Source organism: Chionomys nivalis, chromosome 26 (assembly GCF_950005125.1).
Source record: "Chionomys nivalis chromosome 26, mChiNiv1.1, whole genome shotgun sequence".
Lineage (NCBI taxonomy): Eukaryota > Metazoa > Chordata > Mammalia > Rodentia > Cricetidae > Chionomys > Chionomys nivalis.
In genome coordinates, this window is record NC_080111.1 from 18,625,334 (window position 1) to 18,652,981 (window position 27,648).

Below are 27,648 nucleotides of genomic sequence, written 5' to 3' on the forward strand. Positions count from 1 at the left end.
ACACACTTCCACAGAGTTCCCCTGCTGCCCCTCACAGTACACACCTCCGCAGTACACACCTCCACAGTACACACCTCCACAGAGTTCCCTTGCTGCCCCCCACAGTACACACCTCCACGGGGCTCCCCTGCTGCCCCTCACGGTACACACCTCCATAGTACACACCTCTACAGTACACACCTCCACAGGGCTCCCCTCACTGCCCCCCCCCCACAGTACACACCTCCACAGGGCACCTTTCTTCTCACAGTGAGGTTAACCTGCCCATTGCGGGCTGCGTGGTGCATGAGGTCGATGACATAGCGGTGGGTCTTGCCAGCCACCGGGATCCCATCCACGTAGACAAGCTCGTCCCCTGGGTGTAGACGGCCGTCTCTGTCGGCTGAGCCCATGGCGATGACGGCTCCGATCAAAATCTAGAGAAGCGAGGAGAGAGCGTTCACGTATACAGGGGCATGACTGGAAAAGCGGATGCGGAGAGGCGGGAGGGATGGACGGATGTCCTTCCAGGTACTCGTTCCCATTGTCTAACACTTAGGGAAAAAGAAGTCCCTGGACTTACTGCTGGTTTCCATAAAGTGTCCCAGAGAGGACCCTTGCTGACTGCCTCGGAAGCTGTCACCCTTAAGGGGAGTTCCCACTCAGAGTACCCTGAGGCTGGTGGCTGTCACACACAGCCTCTGCACTGAGATACTGTGGACTCTGGGTCCTGACTCAAGGCTAACTGTGTAGCTTTGAACATAGTTTCTTAAGCTTTGCAAACCTCGCTTTCTTCACTTACAAAACGGGGTGATAATACGCCTAGTTCATAGGATTTCTGGGAGGAGCCAACGAGATAACGTCTGTGGAACATTTAACCTTTACATGACATTGTACTGCATAAATGTCAGGGAAGCCACTTGCTGCTCACCATTAAACTTTGACAGAGTCTCCATTTTTTCCCTTGCTGTTTGCTTTGAGACACTGGAGAGGTAATTCAAAAGAAAACGAAACATTTTTTTTTTCTGACTTGACTCAAATATTGCCAGCTGAACCTTCTCCAAATTCTTGTTTTGTCCACTGAGGGTTTCCTTAGAACACTGTCTTATTCTGCGAGTGAACACACACACACACACACACACACACACACACACACACACACACACACACACACGTCCCAGCTTCATGCCCCCTCAAACACTTCTGTGGTGGATACATCGCCAGTGTGCCAGAAAGAGAGCAGGTGTGCCTTCTAGAACTCAATGTATCATTATAATACCCCAAACAAGGCCCACGATGAAAGGCAGGATATATGGCTTCCAAGAACCCAATGGGATCTCTTGATTTAGTGTCTATAATCTATAAGCAAGGTCCTTTTTTTTTTCCAGAGGAAAGAAAATGGTACTTAATATTTTAGTTTTGCTCTTTTACCTACAAAAAAATTTCTCCAAGCCATGCACAACAGGTCTTGTTTTTCTTTTGTTGGCGGCTGAAGGCAGTGGTTTCACAGCCTAACAATGTTACAGAGGCCTCACTCCAGGCTTTAAAACCTTCAAAGCCATCGTTTGCTCAGAAATTGATTTCTTTTGGGCATGGTAATTTCTTTCAAGTCGCAGATCTGTGGATGCCAGTTAGCTCGTAGAATAGCCCAAAGCTGACCTGCATCTCTTCAGGCTTGGTACCAGAATGGATGCTCTTGAACTTAGCCCCATGTCTCGTGTCTGTGAGCATGGCAGCTGGATCTGAATGCCCAGACTTTCAGGTCTAGACAGCATCACAGTTTGAAGCATTCCACAGCTTTCCACGCTGCATACGCAATGACCCTTTCCTCCAGTATTGCTGTGGTCCTCTATTCCTGGAGGGGACTGGGGTGAGGAACAACATCGTTTCCATGATGAATTGCCTGCACTGTTCTGCCCAGACATTCACTTCTGCTATCCCAGGGAAGGCTTTGCACCACCTGCCTTAAATTACCTGCACAGTCTTATTCTTTTTCTCCGACCTGCTGCACCTACTTGCCGTAGTCTGGAAGCTGGGTACGCTTCTGACAATCTATTTCTTTTTCTTGTCATGCCAACCTGAATGTTTGAATTTCTTCCTAAAGATATTCAGTCTGTCCTTCAAAAGGCTCAGCCCACTATGGAATGCTTCAAAGGTTTTCTAAGTGCTTTGTGCGAAAGCCAGGTAAAATATGTATTTGTTTCTCCTCTGCTCCGTGAAAGCTCCATTTAGTAGGATTTGCCCAAAGAAAATGCTTCAACCTTTAGATTTCCTGTATCAGGAGGCAGGAGCGTTAATAACCAGTGATAAAGAAAACAGGTTATGAACTTTTTGGCTGGCTAATTACCAACTCTGAGGCAAAAGTCTGTTTCTAACCGATGGAAGTTTACAGTGTTACCACAGGGCCTTACAGAAACATAGGACAGATAAGTTACACACTGAAATTCCTGGTCCCTTCCTGTGCTGGGAAAAATGCAGGGATGGACACACACTATTGATGCTACGTTCTCTGTTGCTGTTTGATGTCCCTCATTAACTGGAGACCCCTGAAAACATTGCTTTCTTGTCATATTGCCCTGATAACAGTATCCCTCCTTATTTATTCATTTCAACAAATATTCACTGAGGAGTGTGGGGATACTCTCAGGATTCCACAGTGATAATAATAACCATCCCCACCTTACAGAGCCACCATTCTTGTGGCACATAAAAGTGTGAAACACAAGCAACCTAAATAGTGTGTTAGGAGACGTGTACAATGGGGAAAAGAGCAGGTGTGCGGGGGTGCCAACCACGTGGCCAAGGCAGTGCTGCGGTTGGCTAAAGTGGGCATCCTTGAAGAGCTGACACTTTGGCGAGGAAGGACTAAATGGTAACGAAGTGCGCTGAACACATTTTCCTCGTTTTTGTTAATTCTGTGAGAATTTCATGCCATGTATTTCGATTGTATTTATTCTTCCCCCCAAACCCTTCCCAGATCACCCTCTATTCCTTCCCTACAAACTTTTCCCTCCCTCCCTCCCTCCCTCCCTCCCTCCCTCCCTCCCTCCCTCCCTCTCTTCCTTCCTCCCCCCCTCCCTGGAAAATGCCTGTTACTGTCCTTGACCCATTGCACTGGTCACTTTCCCGGCATCCTGAACCTTGCTGGTCTAGGTTCCCTTATGCATCAAGTCCCATCTTCCGTCTGCCCTTGCTGCCCACTGGCCATGCTGGCTGAGAAGCCAGCCTAGGCAATGTAGCCTTCACCTGTCATTATCCTTCCAGCCTCAACTAACCCTCCAGCCTCAGCTCACTCTCCAGCCTCAGCTCACTCTCCAGCCTCAACTAACCCTCCAGCCTCAACTAACCCTCCAGCCTCAACTCACTCTCCAGCCTCAACTAACCCTCCAGCCTCAACTAACCCTCCAGCCTCAGCTCACTCTCCAGCCTCAACTAACCATCCAGCCTCAACTAACCCTCCAGCCTCAGACTGACTCTTCAGATTTCTCTTCTCCATGCTCTTGAGGAACACTCTAACATAGCTCTCTTGTTCTGGCCCAAAATGAAAGATTTAGTGGGAAAACAGACAGGAAACTGTGCCCATATGAGAGTTCATGCCCTGGGCCTTTTCAGTTATATTTTCTCTCTACTACCAAGAACTCAGCGCTAAAATCATATACATGTGAGCCACACAGTAAACGGACTCAACAGGCTGTGTTTATGATGTGTTTACACGACAATCATAATGAAAACAGAGGCCGTAAACTCGAGAGGGAGTGGGGGCGTGGCAAGGGAGGGACTGGAGGAAAGAAGGGGACGCCAAAATGATATAAATATAATACTCGTATGCTAAATTCTAAGTAAAAAACGATCTCCCCAGAAACAAAATAACTTCACAACCCGACTTTATCTCAAGCTTTGAGGGCGCAGAACAAAGCGGAGTGTGCTGCGGAACAGGAATTTATATTCGAGTGGCTGATCCACCAGGAGGAGGTGAAAAGATAATGCTAAAAGGAACGCAAGACCAAACAAAACCAAATCATAAATGACCTCTACAGGCCTTTAAATTATTCTGAGCCCCCGCACAGACTGTCCCAAGTCAGCACAACCCAGCGGATCAGTGCAGCGACACCGTCCCCCAAGCTGTCACGGTGGCGGACGGACACTTCAGGTCCTGCTCTTCCAAAGAACTCCAGGAGTTTGATCCGCCTCCAGTCTGAGGAACAAGTCTGCCCCGTGTCTGTATTTTGGGAGGTCTGTCGCCACACGGGCCTTGCTCCACTGTGGTATTTTCCAGATCTTTCCATTCTGATGCCTTTTCATTGCTTTTCAGCTCACGGCAGGAGATCTCATTTTTGTTCCTCTCTGGCAATTTTTCATTTCTTTCTATTTCTATTACTTGTCTGTGAAAAGTAGCTCTCTTTCTCTCTTTTTAAGGAAAAAAAAGTGCCTGGACATTTTGCTTGAACAGGAGCCCCGCTGTTTACTGTTTGTGGAAGCCTAGCTGTCCAATGTGTTCAATGTGAACCCCAGGGTGTCAATAGCATTTCATGTAGACGGAGGCGGAGCCCTGCTGGATGTGAGATCTGTGGTTGATGAACACATCGCCTTACCTGCCTCAACCTCTGTGGCCCAGCAGCAGTTAAATGAGGCAGGGGGCTGGGTTTGTATGTTGTTTCCAAGCTCAGCATGGAGGAAAGCAGGAAGGCTGGGTTGAAGGGAGCTCTCGATATTGACACAGTCATTCTCTGAGGTGCCGTGTTCTCGAGCGGAAGATTTGCTTTGTAGCCTTGCGTGCGTTAGGATGAGCTAGGTTTCTATGTTATTGCCGGAGTGTCAGCAACTGGAAGGCGCAGCAGGAGTATGTTCTCAGCCATTTAAATGAAGGAATAACCGAGGTAAATCTCGGTAATCCGAGGCGTATCATAAATACTCGGTGCCTCGCTGCTATGCTGCAGGGGAGGAAGGGTTTGGGAATGCCAGGACTGTGTTCAGAAGGTCTGGGAGTCTGGGTACAGAACAAGGCAGAGGGACATCCTGAGCCCAAGTGGGGGCTGTGCACATGCACACTGGGTCTTGATTTAGTGTAGAATATGTTCCGTTCTGCTAGTCAGTTTTATTGCTTTTATGTTGAATTAAGTCTAGAGCCTTGGTTCTCAACTTTTTTAATGCTATGACCCTTCACTATGGTTCCTAATGCTGTAGTGACTCCCGACCATAAAATTATTTTGTTGCTACTTCATAACTGTAATTTTACTACAGTTATGAATCATAATATAAATATTGCATATGCAGGATATCGGCAATTTGACCACCAAAGGGGTCTTGACTCATACATAGATTGTTCTAGAAAGCCATCTCTCTTCTCGAGCTAGCCAAGTCTACACATGGTCCATGATTTGGGCAACCCTGTCTCCCTCTGGAGAAGAGCCTATCTCAGGGTGATGTTTACTAACTGGGGTGTTGGTGTATCACCCAGTCATGAGCCCAGGGGTCCAGTAAATACCAAAATCCATACCGTGAGACAACTGGAACATTGTTGTTTTGCTTTATGTTCGTTGTGTATTTATACATAGGAGAAAGGATCTATAGACTCTGTTGAATTAAAATGACAATCTTGTCAGTGTTTAGGGCCATGATTTGGCCCAGGTTGGAGGCTCCTTTGTTCTAAAGTATTCACCCTCCTAATTTCTTTCAACTCAACTGTTTTGGGGGGCAGCTTCAAAGGTATTTGAGTAAATGAGTACCAGAAGCATCAAGGGAATTTTAGGAATTATGGTCATGCTTGGTCTTAACTGGTTCCAGCCGGTTGTCATAATGGAAATGCCATTGGGTTTGCTTTTCAAGAGAAAATGGAAATCACATGGGGAAAAAAAAGTGAATTAGTACTTAACAGTGTAAAAATTTCAAGGGAGCAAGAGCATGCCACAGGGCTACTGAAAGGGCATCTGTGCTTCTAGGAGGAGCTCACTCCCATTTCCTAGAGGCCTCGGTATGAGCTGGAGACCAGCACTCACTCTGAAACACTCAGCTTTGTCTAGAGGCTAAGTATTCTATTCAATTTCTTTTAACTCATGTATGTTGCACCAGGATACGTGTTAGGCTGGAAGACAAAATTCTCATCAAATCTTAGCCCCTATCTTCAAGAAGCTCTTGGAGCTTGATAATAGTGGTGGTACCAGAGCAACCGAGGCTCTTGAATTCCCTAAGCTGAGGGAAGGCTGTGTGGACATTCAGGGCAGTTCTCTAGGGGCTCCAGACGGACACAGCCATCCCACTCTCTTGTCTGTAGTTCTTAAGAAAAATTTGAATGTTCTGGGAGTAAAACATCTTGACAAAGGAAGACTGGTTAGTTTTCCTTGGCTCTGCTCACCTGGCCCCTACAGACAGAATGTGCTTTAGACTGGAGAGTCCTGGTTATTTCAGAGTATAAAACCCACAATGGAGGTTTGGGGGGCAGTTCTATAGTTGAGAGGTGTGGGCAGTTGAGACTTCATCTATCTTGAAAAACTTCCCTGATCCAGAGACTAGCACACAGTGAACCTTCATCTTCTATGGTTATCTACAAGTAATCTACCTACGTCATGTGCCCTGTGTGTGCACACAGTGTTCACTAGACTTCTATGGTTATCTACAAGTAATCTACCTACTTCATGTGCCCTGTGTGCGCACACACTGGACTTAGGCAAAACTCAACCTGCATGCTGCGGAACTGTCCCGTTAGGGACACACCCACCGTGGGGTCTAACATGCAGACAGTCGGGGGACACTCTTTACTTCGTAGTTTAGCAAGCTCACTTCAGTTTATGGTAACGACTCCTGAGTGGACTTAGGTGGACTTGGGTCACTCTGGTAAATGACACAGCTTTCATTTATGGAATAAGAAATGAAAGGAGAAGATGATATCCGTGCTTGGGATGAACAGAAATTCTTCCTGACCAACCCAAATGTGTGAACACGGGAGCATGTCTGAGTAGTTCTGAAGGAGGCTAAGTCGGACAGTCCTGTGAGGGCCAGGATCCTGGAGGGCTAATCAACACCTTCGTCAACATTTGCCCAGATGAAGAAGCTCCTGGGCATCTTGCTCATTTGCATATGAGATGAGCTGTTGAGAGGGGAGGGCCTGGAGGACTGGTCAGGTGACTGAGGGGGGGAGGTTGCCACTGTGAAGGGGAGCAGATAAATATGCTGTCCTTAACTGAGTCGCGGGATAATTGAGTCCCTTCCTAGGCTGAGGTTCCTTGGGGCCTGCGCTGTCCTGGCATCTTCTCCACCAATCTCTGGCCAGTGTGTTTTCAACTTCCTTGGCAGCTGGAGGCTTAGGATGCGCTGGGTGATTGCTGCCTACTTTGTCCCTGGAAATTAGGAACACCATCCCACCCCTGGAGTTTCCTGCAGTAAGAGCTCGCATTGCCTGGTGGAGACCCTCTTGTGGGGCAGAGGAAGGATCTCGCAGATCTTGTCAGACTCTCAAAGACTGACTCTGCTTGGATGTCTTCAGAGTGAAGGAGCTCATGCTATCCAAAGGCCATCTACCTGTGCACAGTTTTATCTGTTATAGGTTCCTTTCTTGTGTTAGACTGGTGTTTTCTTCTTTTGGAAATTTTTGCTGATAAGTTTTTTTGTTTCTTTTGGAAAACAATCTACTAATGTGATGGCAGACAAGGCTGATGATCATAGATATTGATTTAGAACCTTTTACAGTCCAGGCTCCAAGAGTTTTAACTTATATTGTCTTTTCTCCTTAAAGCCATTCTAGGGTATGGTAATTCTGGCAGAGGAGCAAATTACAGCTTACAGTTTGGTGTCTCGGATGAACTAGGATAGGAGGTACTGACACCCGCCTTTGCTTCCTTGAGCACCGTCTCAGATATATCTCTACAATGAGTGTTTCAGGAGGATATTTTGTATGAGCTCACAAATCTAGGTTCACTATGTTTTCTGTATATCAATGAGTATTGCTAGTTTACGCTTTCATTCTGAATATGTATATCCATATGGCCATATGTGCATATTAATATAAAAATTACTACAGAATCATTCTCAAATTCTTAGTGTTCTTTCAACTGCCGCTGACTTCATGAAAATATTCTTTTCATAACGTCTTAATTTAGTTTGGCTTAGATTTTTTTTTAAGCAAAGAATTTGATTTTACTTCTATTTACCCCTGTGTTTTCTACCCATCGTTGTTTCTGTTACAAGGATATATGGTTCTGTGGTTTTTCAGCCTCTTCTTCTGTCATATTTTACGACTGCCTCTTAGAGAATCCCATCTTCCAGAACCATTAACTAATGGAGCGTCTCAGGAAGAACCAGCCCGTTCGTAGAGACTGGTGGGATTTATGGGGAATAATGGCTGTGGAGATGCTTGAACTTTGTGAGGTAGTGCTAAGAGAGCTAGAAGAGAGAGAACAGACCGCAGTCCTTGCTGCCTTCTAAACATTTCCCTCTTGGTACCCTGAATGATGCTCTCCCTGGTATTTATGCACAAAACAGTAATGTGTGGAAATAATGTGGATTCAACTTACAGGCTGTCCAGGTTCATCTCCCCCGAGGATTCTGAAGCCAAATCCAGACTCCATCCTTCGAAGGTGGACATCCAGTTCCTTATAATCTGGGCCTGGCATAAAGGAAATGCCATTGAGTCATGAGTACTGCCTCCTCCCCACCTCCCGAGGACCAGAACACACCGATGAGAAGTTAATTTTGTGGATGTGATTAATGAGAGTGCTGTTAGTCGATGAAAGGCACAGAGGATAGAAAATACATGGTGGCAAGGAAGTGTGCACCCTAAGTGTACGTAGTTCTGAGGATGGCGGTGAGCATCCAAGGGTCTTGCCAGAGCATCCTCCACAGGTAGAGGGAACGCGTGAGGTTCGGAGTGAAGAGTTGATGGTTCTATAATGTTTAATCTTCCTGAGAGCTTTTGGATTGCCTTTAAGAGGCTTGTCTTTGACTTTGAGAATGTTTGCTCTGATTACCTCAGAGAGGAGAGAAAGCAGATGGCAAAACCTGCAAGTGTCTCTTTCAGTACTGCCTTGTAGGCTACTCCAGTCTGTTTAAAATTTGGTGCATCCAGTGTTGGCTGCTGCTGCTGCTGTGTGTATGTATGTGTGTGTATATGTGTGTGTCTGTGTGCATGTGTGTGTGCATGTATATGTGTGTATGTGTGTTTATGTGTATGTGTGTGTATGTATATGTGTGTTTATATGTATGTGTTTGTGTGCATGTGTATGTGTGTGTTTGTGTGCATGTGTGTGTGCATGCATATGTGTGTGTATGTGTGTTTATGTGTGTGTTTGTGTGCATGTGTGTGTGCATGTATATGTGTGTATGTGTATGTATGTGTGTATATGCGTTTATGTGTATGTGTGTGTTTGTGTGCATGTGTGTGTATGTATGTGTGTGTATGTGTGTTTATGTAGATGTGTGTGTTTGTCTGTGTATGTGTATGCATGTATATGTGTGTGTATATGTATGTATATGTGTGTTTATGTGCATGTGTGTGCATGTGTGTGTGCGGTATAATTTGTCTTTCTGAGTATACTCCTTTAGCCTTTCCATAAGGTACAGGCAGAACTCAACCCAAGCATGAGAAGAATTTCGCCGCCAGGTATTTTAGACTGTGGACTTTATTATGGACTATTGATTTCATTAACACCTTAAAAGTAAATTAGAGAAGGGATGTCCATCTAAAATTGGATCAAAAGAACAAGACTGGACCTTTAAGAGAGATGGAAAACTCTTGAGTGGCATTTATTTCATGTCTAGAGTAAGCAGAAACAATGGAAATATTTTGACTATTCAAAGAGAATGTTACAAGCCTCCCTTTGTGCCTTCTTTGGGGGAAGCATGTTAATTTTGGTAGGACTCTGGGTTTTCATGCCCCTCTTGGCATGTAGGAATATTTATTAAGCTATCTTTGACTTAGGAAATATTTATCAATTTCTGGCTTTAGTGGTTTAAAGGCAGCAGTAGGGGCAGGCATTTGATAAAATTCCTCTTGCTTAAACAGGACAGTTTCAGAAATTAGGATGAGATTTCACAGGAGAATCCCCAAGGGACCAAAAGCAAAACCTCACAAACACTGAACCACTTAGATATAGAATATTAGTTACAGTCAACACGGGCTCACTGAATGACGGCCTAGGAATCTCTCCCAGTCTCTTATGTAAAGGACTGTGCACAGCTCACCGAATACAGCCGGTCTAGGCTTGGCTTTGTACTTAACCACCTGATAAATGAAGGGCAAGACTTCTGACGTGTGGGCAAATGGTAGTTTCCTGTGCTTTTTTAGGAGAGCTGCCCTGATTCAAAGACGTTACAGATATGTACGCAGTGCAAGGTGCACAGGTATCTGTGTCTGTTATCAAACGCACAGCCAAGGTCTTTCGTTCAACGCTAATACACGCTATCACAGAGGAGTGGCCGTCAGACCTCCATCAGTCGTCCTGTGTAAACTCTACAGTAATTTGTGTTTTAACAATGGGAAACCTTGGAAGCATTCAATCATTAGTTAATTTGGTGGTAAAGAAACGATGAAGACTTTGCTCAACACTATATAACACACGATGGTTTTTAAACCCAGTAAGCCTGTGGGCATCTGGAGGCAGGTCAGACGAGCCTATAAAACCATAGCAGTGTTTTTCCTGGGGATGGAGAAATGCAAGGGGTTATGGGAGGTGACAGCTAGTGTCCCATCACAGTCCAACCTCCACAAGCTGGTTAGGGAGTTCTAGTCATACCAATCTCCTCTCCGGGAACATGGGAGATCACAAAATAAGGTGACTATGTTTTGTATCTAAAGAGCCAGAACTTTTGACTTCATTCTCCTCCTTCTAGCATGACTGGTGCGTGCCCACAGGCGGACAATTGCTCCTTTCGTGATTTGGGTACCTGCGCAGACTTGCCAGAGGACTCCAAAAGGGTTTTATCGGACGCTACATTTTACTTGGTAAGAGATTTCCCCTATGAGAAATGACCGAAATGATGGCAATCCCCACAGTGGAGTTCAGAGTTGTGTCAAGGCTCACGGAGTCTGGTTTACGTCAGAGGGTATTGCTGTTCCACACAAAAGCTTTTCATTAAAGAATGACTCCGTGGTTTTTTTTTTTTTTTTTTTAGTGGAAAAAATTTCCTAGGTTTCATCGGTTAATTTAATCCTGTCAGACAGAGATGTGAACAAGGCAGGCACCCTCCTTTTACTTTCTGATGTACTTTTTCCTGACAATCCTAAGCCTGTGACTTAAAAAATAACTGTGTGTGTGTGTGTGTTTGCACGCTACTGCCTGCAGAGGCCCAGACATGGCGCTGTAGCCCCAGAGCTGGGGTTACAGACTGAGCCACCTGATGCCGGCCGGTGCTGGAAATAACGCCCAGGCCTCCTGGACCGCAAGTGTCTTAGCTGCTGAGGTATTGCTCGTCCCCCTGAGCTCTGACTATTGGGCTCATCTGCTGTGTCTTCAGCTGTACCACTGCTCACCCTTCTAGGTTCTTCTAGGCAGACGTGAGCAACGCGGCACCCAAGTAACAGAGAGACAGAGAAGGGTCGCCAGAGACGTGTGCCGGCAGATGTGACTTACTAATTCCTTTGTTAATTTTGAGCGTAGAGGCTGCAGGGCCTAAAAGCTTTAGAGATACAATTAGTTGGAAAATAGTCTAAATGATAGATTGTCTTAAGTGGTGTGTGTGTTTTTTTTAACATGAGCTTTTAGAAACATAATTTTTCTTTTGTTTTCTTTTCGTTCCTTTCTGAGTCCTTACAAAGTAACTAAGATTATATGCACAAAGATAGGATGCATTGTTCTTTACCTTCTCACTCTGTTAGGAAAGAGCTGGTGTTTTCAGGACCTCACCTTGGCTGCTTTCCTGACTCGATGACAGCCTCAATTACTGTATCATGTTTTATCTTTCCCCTTATTAATGTAAATAATCTCGGGGCAAACACTTCCTCCTTTACCACTGTAGTTAATCATCCCCACCCTCCAGCATGTCTAGACAGAAACCATGCACGTGGGAGCTTATTAGATAAGGGGCGGGCAGATACCGGGTCTGTCCTGCGTCACCTAGAACATCACTCAGCAGTGCCCCCGACAGCCTTCTCTTTCCTGCCTCCTAACTGATTTTCTTCTTTTCCATTGGCCCTTTTAGGAGGACTGTGGGGGCTCTTCAGAGGCTGTCTTCAGTGACTAGCCATGGCCAGTGCTGTGTTTCCTTAGAAGCTGGGTCCCAGGAGACACAGGCATTAAGAAACAAAGCGTTTCCTGACATTCTTCTCTCATGGGATCCTCTATGACCTTTGAGGCAAGCTAGTGAGAGGGATTGAATGGACAAGCCCCAGTCTATCCTGGGCATATGCCAGTACTAGAAAAGCTTACATTCGAAACATAGCAACTGCATGCAGGGGTGGTGCAAGCTTTAATCCCAGAACCTGGGAAGCAGAGGCAGGTGGATCACTGTGAGTTCAAGTCACAGGACAGAAATACATAGCGAGACTCTGTCTCCAAAGAAAAAGTAGTAAATGGTTGTTATCAGGACAGCTTCCCTCATAATAAAGGACGGTGGAATTTTGATGGCTGATTCCTGTGTGCATTAAGATCCTGGAAGACTTGACATGCTAGAAGAGCTGATGCCTTTGCAAAGCAGGGTTTTGAACACAGCCTTTAGGAGGAAGGCTCCATGGCTGAGCACAATTGATTCATTTTGTGAATGGGTTTAGTCTTTAAAACTGCACAGTACAGCATTTTAATGGATTAATTTGGCACATGGCTTGTTATTAAATGTCAATTAAATTTTGGTAGTTGAATTCCTTTTATGTGCTAATTAAAACAAAAGTAGTATGGCGTATCACAGTTGGCAAAAAGATCCTTTGTTTATTTATTTTTCTCTATTGAAAAGAGTGTTGCTGTGTTTGACTTTCTCTTGGAGCGAGATCTAGGGAAGAATGAGGAAGGAATGAGGTCTCGATTAAGGTCATTAAATCTACCCACGGGTTCTGGGTTTTCAGGCACTCTAGATGCTGAATGAGTTAAAGAATTGGTTGGTTTTGATCACTGGAATTGAACATTACTGGACAAGAAGCTGATCTGTTTGGCTCTAGAAGAATCTCTCTTCCTCAGCTTCCTGTTTATTCTGTTGATGATATGACAGTAGTCAGCATGCTGGGGTCATGGGAGAAGCATTTCCTCTCTGGTTTTCTTCAGTAGCCTGCCGACAACTTGGATTTCTCCAATATTGCCTTCCCCCGTCATATCTGCTCTTTCCCAGGGATCTCGTTTTTGCCCCATCTGACATCGTTCTTGGCCAGGCTGGTTTGCTCTCTAATTACTGCGTTCCTTCCTTCCTTTCTTTCTTTTCTCTCTCTCTCTCTCTCTCTCTCTCTCTCTCTCTCTCTCTCCTCTCCTCCCCTCCCCTCCCCTCCCCTCCCTCCCCTCTCCTCTTTTCCCCTCCCCCCGCTCCCTCTATCTCTCTCTCTTTGTTGAGATAGGGCCTTTCGACATGGTCCTGGCTGTCCTGGAACTAACTATGTAGACTAGGCTGGCCTTGAACTAACAGAGATCTGCCTGTCTCTGTTTTCCAGGTGATGGGATTAAAGCTATGGGCCATCATGTCTGGTTTGATTACTGAAGTCTTTAAGGTCTTTGTAGCACTTAAATAACACACCGAGTAGATCTTTTCCTCTTTTTTCATTTGCTCGACTTCTGTATCTCATTGATACTGGTTCTGGTTTGACCTTTACAGTCCTGGAGTCTTAAAATAATTCTAAAGACAAGCTCCTTTGCAGGTGGTTTCTGTGGTACTCCACAGCTGAATCATTTTTCCTGGATGTTCTACATTTGAGAATTTGATGAACATGTGTGAAAAACTATCAGAGAGGTGTTTATTGCATGTAATCTTGATTTTCTATGAGCTTTGATAATTTATATATACACTTAACAAAATATTTGGATTGGTTCTTTCTTGAAAATTTGAGTTGCACATTGGAATAAGGCATTCACACTGAAACTTTCATTTTTTTAATATTTTAAATGTAAAGTGTGGCTTTGTATATCTATCAAGATAACCTAGGCTATTGAACAACCTTTGTTTTCTTCTTTGATTTCTGAATAAAATACATTTAGAGATTGAAGTTTTTTTTTTAGGAAATATGTTTTCTGAGGCTAGTTTAAGTGAGCTTTAGATTTCTACATTAAATCCTGATTTCATCTTATTTTTACCCATAATTACTAGGCATAATACATTCTTAAACATTACAAGGATCTTACAGCCAGTGTCTCAGTCAGATGAAAGAACAGCCACACTAAAGACTTCAGACCTTGCTAAACAGTTACTTTAGACATTATTTGGTTGCTAAGTAGTATCTTCCATGCTTTGTACATACTCAAGTAACAACATGGAAACTTAGAAAATGAACGATCACCAGCACACACATTCCCCAAGGGGTGCTGGAGCACCCTGGGATGGAAACAAGGTTGTCATGGAAACACACTAGGGATGTGTGCTGAAGCCCACAAACGTGGAATGGAGTTAGTATAGTACTAAGAGACACTCCTTTCTGCAATGCTTTGAGTTGTCCCAGCTAACCAGTTGTTAAGAGCATTTCGTGAGTAACTGGAGAAGGAAAGAAGGTCTAAGACTTTGTTGTCCTCATTCATGCCTACAACATGATATATTTTAGCTTATTTGCAAATGATAAGTAAAAAAAAACCCAAGTAAAATTATTAAGATATTTCTTAAGTTTTTAAACTAGAAGCTATAATATTGTACCCTAACTCAAAATAGTATCAAAATATAGCATTTTGTAATTGGAATTATTAAAGGAACCAAATCGATATAGGTATTTAATTAAGTTCAGGATAATTTCAATCTATGTTAGCAAATTCTTTAGTAAGATTTTTTTTTTGAAATATTTAGCTTTCCTCTTGAGATAGTCTGCCTTCTTATTTCCATTTACCTGGTTTAACAAGATCCAATTTAAATAAGATGTAAATTACAGAATTTATTTAATATTGCCAAGCAGCCACTTTTTAAAAAAGTTTAACAAATAATATCAATTTTGATAACATGTTTTAACTTAATTATCAAAATACCATCTGTTCTCGCTGGCTATGTCTCAACTTGACATAGCTGGAGTCATCAGAGAGGAAGGAGCCTCAGCTGAGGAAATGCCTCCCTGAGATCCAACTGTCAGGCGTTTTCTCAATTAGTGAGCAATGGGGGAGGGCCCATTGGTGCCATTCCTGGGCTGCTGGTCCTGAGTTTTATAAGAAGGTGGGCTGAGCAAGCCATAAGAAGCAAGCCAGTAAACAGCTCCTCTCCATGGCCTCTGCATCAGTTCCTGCCTCCAGGATCCTGCCCCGTCCTGACTTCCTTCAATGATGAACTCTGATGTGGAAATGTAAGCTGAATAAACCCTTTCACCCAAAATTGTTTTGTGGTCATGGTGTTTCATTGCAGCAATAGAAACCCTAACTAATACACTATCTTAACATAAAACAATTAAAAGACTTATTCTTGTCCTAACTCTTTGAAATTCACTGCAGATTTCATACACATTTGATAACACGTCTAAATTTGCATGCTAGTACCTAGTGGCTGCTGTACTAGACAGCACAGATCTATCTAGTCTGATGGTTTTCTTTGATAGTTGGTTCTAAGTGCATTCTTTTAGTAACTTTGTAATGAAGGACATTCACTAATATTTGTCTTTTGTATGTAAGCACCCAAACCCACCATGATGAGGCTTGCCCTCTGCCTTGAACACATGTGATGTAGGTGAATTAATTACCAGACTGGATACTACGCAGTGAAAAGTTGATACCACTCAGGAGAATGACAGGTTACACAAAGTGGAAGACGTGTGCTCACAGAGCTGTGAACTCTGAATACTTGCCAGAGGAATCCATTCGAAAACTGGTCCTGGGTGGTACTTGTTCTGGATGGGAAAATGGGGAAGTAGAGTTGAAATTTATCGATGGCATTTTAAAATTCATCTTTATGTTCTTTCTGTTGATGCTATAACTCCCCCAACCCAAATTCTATGCTCATGTTTATGTATTTTTTTCACCTGTTTCTAAAATCCTTTGACGTTGATGGATAGAGTCACCTGCCTCTGGTAAGCGTGTATGATCATGCGTCTCACATAGGTTAAAACAGAACAATATGGCTTTTTTTAGCATCATGGAAAAGACCATTTCCAAATTTTATTTTGTTTTTATTTTCACTATGAGAATATATATTTGGAAATATGTCAATTCAGAACCCGAAGTCTATGCAACGAGTCCCTCGAAATCATATTATGATCACTAAGATGAAAAGTGAAAATTACAATCTATGATCAAACAGATTTAACACCAGTCCAAATATTTTGAGATTTCTGATCATTTGGATAGCTGAGGTTGTGTCCAAGTAGTTGAGTTAAACTGATTCATTCTAGCAACAGAGAGCCTTCATGAGAATTATGATGTGGCCTCCAATATGCCTAACAACATATATTTATTAACATCAACATGAAACATCTTTTTTAAATTCAGGAATGCTTATACCTCAACTTTTTGGACTCTGCAAACCCTGGTTCTCTGTATTGGGAGTACGCGGAGACAGCTGCTCTCATGGGTTCAAATTTATGGGGGGTAAATATGGACACATGCAGGTTCAATTTACCTCCTCACAGACGTGTTTAAGAACTAGAGAGGGTATCTGTGACTATTGAGTATATAGAAAATGACATCACTAAACTGTCCCTTGAGTTTTATTCTGCTTTCTCAAGCTACTGTACCACAGAGGGAGGGAGAGACAGACTGCAAGGCTGTGTGAAGGCGTGAAAGTATTTCCCCGGAAAGATGGAAGAGGAGCCCATGACACTAAGAGGCGCACATCACTTGTTCTGGGCTTTACCCCAGGGAACTCTTCAAGATAATTTTTAGGACAAAATCACATGAAAATACCCCTTTGTTTTTAACTTCATTGTGATGAAAACTCACTATCCAATAATCTGCTTTCTTTACCTTTACTGTGGGAACACTACCCTCCACTGTCACCACAGTCTCCTTCCTGCCCTCTCCTTCCTCCTTTTTGCCTTCCTTGTTTCCTTTCTTCTTCCACACAAGGAAGGCTGTGCAGCTCAGGTTGACTTCAGACTCAGGATTTTCCTGCTTCAGCATCTCAAGTGCCGAGCTTAGACGTGTATGCTGTCACTCCCTGTTCACATGGTAGAATTTATTTCCTACGATCTTCAAATATTCTTCATTTTCCTTTATAGTTCTGTCCATAGACACGTTCTCAAACCATATGATGGGGTTTAATCTGAGACTTGCAGAGGTCATATATATGCAAACCCCTTGCCAAGAAGCACCCAAGAAAATAAGAATTATGTTAGATTGAGTTGTTGAGATCCATCTGAGAGTAGCAGAATATTTTTGCTTTTATGAAATGTAACATAGCTCATCATACTATCAAAAATTAAAGGTTACCAAATCCTTCTAGGGCATAATTCATACTGTTGATAAAATAATTGTAAGCTTTTCTTGCAAGCATCCTCCTCCTTATGTTTAATATGTAAGTCAGTTTTAAGTTGGGATCCATGTTCGAACATTATTATTACAGTTATGTAAATGATTATGTAGGTATGATGTATAATCATATAAGTGATTATTATAGAGGGGTCAACTTAAGAGTATTCAAGTAGATTGAGGAGAATGTATCACAGAACATCTCAATGTTAAGCTGCCATCATTTTATGATAGAGTACCATCACATGGAGCACTAGAGATACTGGTGTTTTATTGACAATTTTTAAAAAAAATATTGAAATTTAAAAATATTGGAGTCTATTGCTCCAGTCTGGAGTTCAGTCCATTTTGCACAGTGTGCTAGTTTTGTCCACTGGGGCATTGTAGGTGGATTTTTCTCTGCGCTGCCAGCTCACAGAAAACAACACAGAGACTTATTCACTATGAAAGCTCGGTTGGCCTTAGCTTAGGCTTGTTCCTCACTAGTTCTTACCATTTAAGTTAACCCATATTTTTTAAATCTATGTTCTTCGATACGGCTTGGTTCCCTTTACTCTGTACTTCCCATCCTGCTTTCTCCCCCTCTGACTGGTGACTCCTCCTTTCTCCTTCCTGGAGCTCTCTGCCGCCATAAGTCCCACCTGTCCTCTTCCTGCCTAGCTATTGGCCATTCTGCTCTTCTTTTAAACCAATCACAGTGATACATCTTCACACAGTGCAAAGGAATATTCCACCACAGGGCACTGAGATCCTGCCTGCCAGGGCAGTTGTGCAAAGGCAAATTAGCTTCCGGCAGAAACGTTCCTTTCTGAGAGCCTTCATGTTTTCTGTGGCAGTCTAGGATTTTGACTGAGAAATGTCTTGTCGTCATAAAGGTAGGACTCACGTCAGGGATGGGAGACCACCATCTTCTGAACACTCACATTGGTGTGACATTGATACTTTATGCTCTCCTAATCTCACTAGGACTTACTTGCTATGTAGCAATTAGATTCCATTCACTGAAGCCCTGATGGTCTCATGTTCATTCATAGAAATACTTCGGGTTATGCTGGGAATCTCTGCTGCTCACACTGACGCGGGAGCATGCTCAGGTAAGGATAACCGAGTTTTGAGTCTATTTTCATAGTCTTCTGCCCTCCCATCCTTTACTAACATCAGAGATGCCAAGTTTTAAATTACTGAATAAAATAAATACATAAGCTGTGGAATTATATCTAATTCCCAAAGCACAGGGAAAATGTGCTGCGGCATATTTATTGTTCTGTCTATATTATTAGCTCATATCATGGTGATTTCCAACTATAAAAGGGAGCTGATAGAAATATAGATGTTTTCATAGTTTTCTAGACAGTCACCCAAGGATACTACTTTTGAAATTAGATTTCTGAACTAATCAGGGTCTATCGATCAAAAATGGCAAACACAAACTTTAATGGATTTATCGACCTCATTTTCCAAAATGTTACTGAGGCGAAGTGATGATATATTAGAAGCACCAGCGAAAAGACAGTTCCCCCCCCACAGGTCAAATCATAAACATAAATCACACCAGGGATACAGTGCTAAAAGGTAGAGAGAATCCACATTTACGTATAGTTGAGACAGCTAGCGTGCTGTCTTTTCTCTCATGATTCTAATGTCAAGTCACAGGTAAGAGTGTCTGAATACTTTTTACATCTCATTTTAACACTTCACTACAGTAAGATTGTGTGCGAAAGAACACAGGTGAGAGGTGAATTAATGCAGGCTGCAGGACACCATCACTGCCCTGGCAGTTCAGGCTCAGCCCTGTGTTTAGTTGCAAGCAGGCTCCCCTGTGTGCAAGATGTCCTTTCATGATAACTTCAAGACCTGCCTACATTTGTGGCAGCCATGCATTTGTCCTTACCCGTATGCAGCTGGGTTCGCCTGGGTCCTGGACTCTGGCCAGCTCAAGTGTGGACTCACAGGGGCTTCTGGGCCTGCATTCTTTCTTGTGTGATGTGGCCACCCCAATGTCACTTTCCTGATTTTCCGGGGGTGTGCTCTGGTGGATGGTGTCACTTTCTACTCCCTCTTTCCAGTTGGCTCTGTGATTAGGATGGGAGGCACTACAAACTCCAACCTCCATTCACTAGGAATAGGGAAGGAGGGACCAGAAGGCCAACAGTTGGCCTGGGGACAGCGTGAGCTGTGTGAGCATCACACTGAGTAAAGAAGAGTTCAGTAATGAACAACAAAAGGGAAGGTTAGCAGCCTGGCTGTGAAAACCACTCTTCTCTGCCTTTGACACATTGTAACTCTAGTACAGGTGTGAAAACCACTCTTCTCTGCCTTTGATACATTGTAACTCTAGTACAGGTGTGAAAAACCACTCTTCCCTGCCTTTGATACATTGTATCTCTATTACGGGGTAGAAACCACTCTTCCCTGCCTTTGATACATTGTATCTCTATTACAGCATGGAAACCACGCTTTTCTGCCTTTGATACATTGTATCTCTATTACAGGCCTGGTGCTGAAAGACACTTTGTGTCTCTGTTAGGCTCTTGGACCACCAAGACTCTCCATTGCTACCTTTGCTAGACCCTCCTGGTGTATTACCGTTTCTAATGTCTGGAAAGAAAAGTGAACGGTGTGAACAGTTAGTGGAAAAACCCAAGAGGAACTTCTGTTCTAAAGGGGCCATACATTTAGATACACCAGCCAGACAGGCCCTTGGTGTGTTTGTGACCATACTCTTGAGGGATGTGTTATTGCGAAGGAGCGTGGACATGTCAAACCTCTTCAGTTGTTATTTATAATAACCAAGATTCAGTGGGAAGAGAAAAAAGTTTGGGTAACTACAGTGGCCATTCCCTTCAGCTTCAAAGCAAGGGGTAGACGGGGGGGGGGGGTATTAGGGAGTGTGGAAAGGCAGTGGGGGTTTTTTAAGGGTATGCAATTTTCTGCCTTATTCAATTTTGGCCCTCTCTTCTGCCTCAGTTGTACTGTAGAGCACACTCAGAAAATGCACCCCCCTCTCTTTGGGAAGCTTGCCATATTGCCTGGTCTATGCACAGAAAGGGGAGATGTGCCAGCCATCTGTTTGCTGCTGTCTCAGAGACAGTCCCTTTCAGTGAGGTGGTTATTGTAATGTTGAATAGGACTTAGCATTCACTAAGTATGTGAATGAATGGCCTGATACTTAACTGTGTGGAACCTCCTAACCTTGGTTTTCTCAACTTAAGTTTGCTATGTTCTAGATCTGAACATATTGACAATTTCTAGGCATTTGGGGGGGGGAGTTCACTAGAAATTTGACTACCAAAACAAGCTACTGCAGAAGTCACCCAAAGGCTAGTTAGAGATAAAACTTGAAGACACAAAAACTTGATTAGTCAAATAATTATTTGACTAATTAAAAAAATAACATTTTTCTCAGTGGATGTTAAAACTTTTTAACCACAGTATGTACATTAGATACACAGTTTTCCTAACCACAATGGCTATTTCTTGAATAGACTGTTTAATAAAAGGAAATTGGATAGCTCACCACTCAAGTGAGGATGGGCTAGAGAGTGGCAGGGAGACTATTAATAATCATAACAGGATAATCAAGACCAGGGCATCCCCGAACTCTCCGGTGTAGTTGCCCCAGATGGGCTTATTAGATCATCAAAAACTCTTTCTCCACATTTCAGAGCCCCTGGGTTGGAGCAAGGACACCCTGATGATAGTACTGTGTTCTCTTAGAGAGTCTTGTCCAGAAATGGATTCCCTGTGTGTTTCAGCAGAATTTTCTAGTAAGTAGAGATTATTTTTTGTGAGTTTACTCTCTTGAGTGTCTACCAGAGTTTCAGACACACTCTGAATGCTTCATGTATTCTTGCTGATTGATGTGGAGCCTTGGGGAGACACCTATGTGCGCCATGCCTGGCACTCTTAAATCAAAGACCCCGCCTCCCTGCTGGGTGGGGGAATTTCTTCTCTCTGTCCCTTCTCTGTTGTTACCTCATCTTAGCACATCTCCGGAAGCTCGGTGGTGGCACTGGCTCCTCTCAGGAGCGTGCCCTTGCCACGTTGTGTTTCACGTGACCCTACTAGCTTACGGTTGTCTTTGTTTAAAAATCACATTTTTTCCAAGTACACATCTTTAGTGAGATGTCCTGTGCATGCACATTTCACTGTCAGCTTAATCTAATTAGGAGCCAAATGAGGCATGGCAGCTTTTACATCATTTGATAAATTTCCATCATTTGCAGGGGGAGTGGGGATTTGAATCCAAACAGTTCCTTCCAACTTTTTACAGAACACACATTCTACAGCTCTGTAGAGCCCCTTGTAAGTGGAGGGGCATCCTTTTGTTTGGTAACTGCAACCTAGCTTGAGTGTGAATACACCATCGGTGGCTTCTGCCTGGGTTGTAAGGGGAGGGGGACACCAGGGTTCACAGCAAGCCAGGAAAGCATCAAAGGGCTCGCAGATCAGATATCACGATACTTTCCTCTCACCAATGCTGTCTTCTCCCAGGAAGGGTCAGCAAGCTCTAAGTCTAAGGCTTGTGCATACAATTCAAAGGGACATGGATAGAAGTATACGCCATCAAAATTGTGATGTGGTCTTTCTTTTGGGTTTCATATGCTTTCTGGATATTTTGCTCAAAGTCCTGTTTGAAAGTGAGGGTTAGGCGGTGGGTTACCAACCACTAGTTAAGTTTTACATCATATAGCTAAAGCTGTTTGGGGGCCTGAGGTGGAAAGTTGCAGGTTTAGAGCTCGCTGGGGTAATTTTGTGAGACTGTCTAAAGAAATAAAAAAGGTATCACTCTAAAAATGTAGGTGAGAGAAGATGTTTCTGTACTTGGAAATGGGCAGTATGGAGAGGATCCAAGGCCGTTTGCTTGCTTCAAGAGGCTGGTAGGGTCGAACAAGGAGCTGCCGCGGGAACAGCCCGTAGGGAGGAGCCGCATAGCGGGATGGAAAGCAGCCGGTGCTCATTTGGCTCCTCTACCTTCAGGGATGGAGCTTTCCTTACCTTCACGTGGTTTCTGTGTTTCGCTCATACCCTACTGAGTGTTACATAATAACAGAGAAGAAGGGAAGCGTAGAAAAGGAAATGAGCTTGTCCTCCTTTGGCTTCCTGAGTGACCTTGAAACAGGGGCGCACTGACGGACACAGGAGGCTGGAGCCTGAGCTCTGCGGTGCCCCGGGGCAGGCTCTGGGCCCGGGAATAGGGAGATGTGGCCTCGCTGCCTTAGCAGCAAAGGAATAAAGAGCTCCTAGCAATGGCAAAGAAAGAAAGGAGGTTAAGGCGTCTGCTTTGCTTGGGCTGGGAACGTCCAGGCAAGGAGGAAAAAGGCGCTCAACAGAAATGAAGGGTGCTGCGGGCGCTAGTTATAAAAATCCGGATTCTTTTAGAATGGGATGAGGGTCATGTACAAGTCCTGTTAGGAAACCGAGGGCATGACTCTCTCAGACGGAAGATGTGGAGCCAATGCGAAGATGCCCAATGTCCCAAAGCAGGCGGCTTTGCCTCGTTCTGGGAGCCACATAGGACAGAAGCAAAGAACCAGCGAAGAAAGCGGCTCATCACAGTCCCTGAAGGCAACCCAAACATGAAGCCTGCCCCGGACACGGGGTGATACTTTAGTCCTGCGGTGTGTTTTGCCGTTCACGTAGGAACTTCTACTGTGTATTCCTCCCCATTTACACTTCTGTTCCTTTCCCCATGAAAGTTTTAAGAGCAGGGTATACTGTTCATTTCCAGCGTCTTGCTGCAGTACCGAGAGCAAACACTATGCTATTTAAGCATACATGTAGTAAGTGCCGGGCTCAGATCTTTGTGGTATCTTTTCTTCCTTGTAATGACCACCAGTACCCCAAATCTACACCCTTCATTATTCAGCCATAACTGTCCTTCTTCTCTGATTTTTTTCTGCTGTAGATGCTCCAAGTGCACAGCCCTCCTAAGACTTTTCAGTCATTTACTGGGAGAGAACGAAACACAGTAACTTGGATGTAACTGATTATTGAAAAGTGTGTGCATGCGTGCAGGCTCATTTTGATGGCCGCTGTCCTAACTGTTTTATCCACCGAAAGTACTTCTACAAGATGTCACAGAGGATGGGGAGAGGTGTCATGCTTGCTTTTCCCTTTAGCAGCTGGGTGCGTAATTCTCGGGCCCTGAGCTCATCAAAGGACTGAGCGGGTTCAAGATCCTCTGAGGCCACACACAATTTAAAACTCCTATTCATGTTTCAGATGATAAAGTTGGAAAGGATGTATTAGGAGGGGGATTGGAGCAAGGGAAACCAGATTGTGAAGGGAAGTGCCAGGGACCAGTCTTTTAAACTAGACTTGATTTCGCTATCATTGCTCAGAGTCTGAGCACTCAGTGTCGTGTTTTATACACCCCTGTGATTAAGAACTTCTACTGTGTATTCCTCCCCATTTACACTTCTGTTCCTTTCCCCATGAAAGTTTTAAGAGCAGGGTATACTGTTCATTTCCAGCGTCTTGCTGCAGTACCGAGAGCAAACACTATGCTATTTAAGCATACATGTAGTAAGTGCCGGGCTCAGATCTTTGTGGTATCTTTTCTTCCTTGTAATGACCACCAGTACCCCAAATGGAGGAGGTGACAGTGTCAGAAAGAGACACAACAGATGTACACTTGATATTAAAAGTTCAAATAATCCCAAAGATCTTCCAGTAGGAAGGCAGACACACAGACAGGCTTTAAGGCAAGGCAGCTGGATGCGTTAAATAGTAGCAGGAGATTCAGGCCGGAATGACCAGCTTCTCCCTCCTTTGAGGATGAATTGATTCATGACTCTGAATTGGAAAAACTTGTCTGAGATTGCATTCTACTCAAGGCTTGGACTTCTCCAATGACTGCCTTCAAGACTCTAAGACGACAAAATGTAAGCTTTAGATTCCAGGTCAATTTGAATGGGTTATGGGTTCCAGCGTTGCATTATAGGTCAGGTCAAATGGATTACATGTTCCAAAACTTGCTCTATTTTATTTTGTGACGTGAACCAAGCCAGCAACCCCGCTCCATCCTTATTTCCTCAGGAGCTTAGGGGCCAAAGTAGGAAATGCAATTTAAATCCCAAAGATACCTTTAGAAGTAATAGGCTCTTTAAGTCAGCGAGTATAAAGATTGGTTAGATAGAAGGGTGCTCAATTCTGTCACACGTCAATGTGACTATAGCTGATCATAATATATATATTTCAAATTACGTGGAAGACAGGATTTTAAGTGTTCTTATTATAGTTATCTTTTGTTTTATATGCTAATTATCCTGATTTGATCATCCTATAATGTATACATGTATGGAAATATCACATTGTACCTCATAAAAATAGAGGCATTGTCAATTAAAATGCAATTATCAAAAAGAAAAGGCAGGTTTTAAGGACCCTTGTAGACCAGCTGTCTTACTTGAGAGATACCTTTGTGCCTCAGAAGGTAAAACCATACCAGATTATTCAGCCCCCATGCGCCCCCTGGGCTGGTGTTGGCCACGGTCAATGTCCCCTGGCTTTACATGGTTGTCACTTACGCCTACTTTCATAAATGGCTCTCGATTTCTCATAGAGCTCATATGGGTCAGGCTTCCGTGGGTCAAAGGCCTCTGTTGAGTCGGGAAAGGAGCTCCTGTGCAAGGCAGGTGGGAAGGGCAGGTTCTGCGGTACGGCCGGAGCAGATAAACTTGTCTGAGGGCTGCCCTGAGTCTCCCACCGGTCCATCGTCTGAAAGGAGAAAAGAGAGAACTTGACTGAGGATGGGTTCCACCTGGCTGTTTCCCTTGCTACTTTCACAAAAGACTTTCTTACCATGTGAACTTCTGCCCCCAAGAAGAGTTTGGTACATACGACTCGAAGGAAGAGAATCTACTTCTACGGAATCATTTAAGTGAAAGTCGTGCTTGGGGTGTGAATGTATGCTCTTAACCTTGCCGCATAGTAGCTAGGAATCTATGGCAAGCTCCTACTTTCTTTGATGGTTTCCTTTATAAAATATAGCATGTATCCCAATATCATTTATGGACGTATATTCAGGAAGAGGTAACATTTGTTCTTTTCTGCACATGGTCCCAATTTATCATACCTCTTCCCTAAAACAGAAAATGAAGTAGACTGTACTTGTTCGTTTATCACCTGTGCACATCCTAAACCCCTCTCATAGCTGAACATTTTATCACTTCCTCTAGAGTTTGTACATATAGCCCATCCGGGAGCAACAGACTACATCCTTCTCGGAAATCCCCTGAAATGTACCAGCTGGCACTGTAGTGAAATGCTTCCTGATTGGCCATGCATGGGGACATACATGCAGCTAGAGCTGATACTGGCCGTTTAGCGAGGAGGCCCTTGTCATTGCTAGTGTCGCCTTTATTCCACTAGTAACCCTTCCTTCTGCCTCTCTCCCTTGAGTCAGCAGGCAGTCCCTATAAAGTATAATGATGGTAGCCTCTTGCCTGCAATTTTGGGTGGGGTCAGAGTATGGCACTTGGGATCCAGGTCAAATTCCTGTCAGGCTGTGGGTTCTGCTTACTTTACTCTCTCCTTCTCCCCACACTCTTTCTTGCCCTGAAGCTCTGCAGACCCCTCTCTATTTCTTCTTCTACCATCACCCCCCCCTCACTTTACCTGAACACTAGATACACATAGGCATCTCCTTTCCTAGAAGAGCTGGCCCAGCCAATGGGGTGATCCTATTCAATGACACTCCCTGCTCCCAGTATCACTTGCCACTGCCGGCTCTAAATTACAGGTCCCGTATGTGGTAGGTATTCAGAAAGCATCCTTAGTGAATGGATGAACTCATAATTAAAATATGGACTCCTAAAAATCTGATGAACTGATATGGATATAAAGCTTTCTATTTTTTGCTTCATTTTCTTGCTCTTGTTTTTACACTGGGTATATTTTGGTCAGGATTCCAACTTGTCTATCAGTCATCAATGTTCTTAAGGCTGGAAGGGATGTGGGGGACCACATACCCCTGTTCTTCCTAGACATGCCATGGGTCACAGCGGGGGTCCCTCCGGCCCATCCCCCCACCTGGAACTGTGGCAGGGGTTCATGTGGAAACTAAACATTGCAGACTTGGGAATAAGTAGGTTACTGACTTTAATTCACTGAGACTGAATTTAAATTGTTTCTGCATGGGATCCGGCCCAAGATTTCATTTAGATGGTTTTTATAGCGAGCAAGGGTGAGTTCAGCTGTTTCATATTAAATATAATTTCTAGAATCACAGAGAGGGTAATTGGCTTGCCTGAGGTCCGACCACAGATCTTGGTCAGAACTAACTTATAGTTCTAGCAGGGCTATTTGTTTAAACCAGACACTTTGGGGACAGATCTTGTGAGTATCATAAAAACCGGAGTTAATTTTTATCTCACTGGACCTTTAACTTCTGCTTAGTAAAAGCCCTTAAATATGCATTTCAGACTCAATGGAGACGTTCATATAGGAAGCTCCACTGGGATTTTTCCTTTTCATACATAATGGTGACTTTGCTATGGCATTCTAGGTCACAACTCTGCCTAAGGCATCTTTCTTAAATGGCCTGTCTACCTGCCTTTAGGTGCCACATGGACACAGTCCAGCTATGACTTTCTTAGTTCTGATTCCACGCTTAAGATGTGGAAAGCTAAAACATAAATATGGCAGAAGTATGGTCTGAGAGGGTTAACATGCTACATGCCAACACGGGGTTCAAGAAATGCGTGTTTTTCATCTTCCACTGTGGGTTTTCTTCCAGCCACATGCGATTCACTGCTGTGCATATTCCTCATGTATAACCCCGGGAGGAACGATGCTTCGGGTGAAATATTGATATTTCTGAAACACAACCCTAAAGCTACAGAACAAAGAATGCTTTGGGCATTTTAGGGGCCAGTTTCTGTGGAAGATTGGTGAGTTCTACAATTTCTACAGCACAGAGACGGGGAAATGAGTCAAGAACCCAGCTGATGCTGAAGAAAGTGTCCACAATCTCCTGCCCTGATACTCCTCACACCGTGAGTCAGTCTGTCAGCGGTGCTCGAGAAAAGCCCTGTCTCTGGGAAAGGAGACCTCTGGTCTTCTTTCCACTCTACTTCTAGCCTGCTCCCTCTAAAGAGGCTCCCTGAGATCTCCACTGGAGAAGCTACTGAGGAAAGTTTTACCTGGCTTAGAGGCACCCTGTGCTGAGGTCAGT

At 43.9% G+C, this 27,648-nt stretch overlaps 1 protein-coding gene across 9 annotated transcripts in view; it reads right to left on the reverse strand.

Moving 5' to 3' along the window:
• The window catches only part of Magi2 (membrane associated guanylate kinase, WW and PDZ domain containing 2), a 1,220,672-nt gene that overhangs the window by 125,149 nt on the left and 1,067,875 nt on the right, over positions 1–27,648 (reverse strand). For 6 of the 9 annotated variants that reach the window (XM_057758559.1, XM_057758558.1, XM_057758566.1 and 3 more), the window contains 4 exons: positions 25,001–25,190; positions 15,851–15,892; positions 8,487–8,578; positions 224–416 (listed from right to left, as the gene is read on the reverse strand). In XM_057758559.1, coding sequence (XP_057614542.1) covers positions 224–416; positions 8,487–8,578; positions 15,851–15,892; positions 25,001–25,190 — 517 coding nt within the window. The remainder of the gene's footprint in view (positions 1–223; positions 417–8,486; positions 8,579–15,850; positions 15,893–25,000; positions 25,191–27,648) is intronic. The other 3 variants (XM_057758561.1, XM_057758560.1, XM_057758564.1) reach the window with 1 other exon arrangement.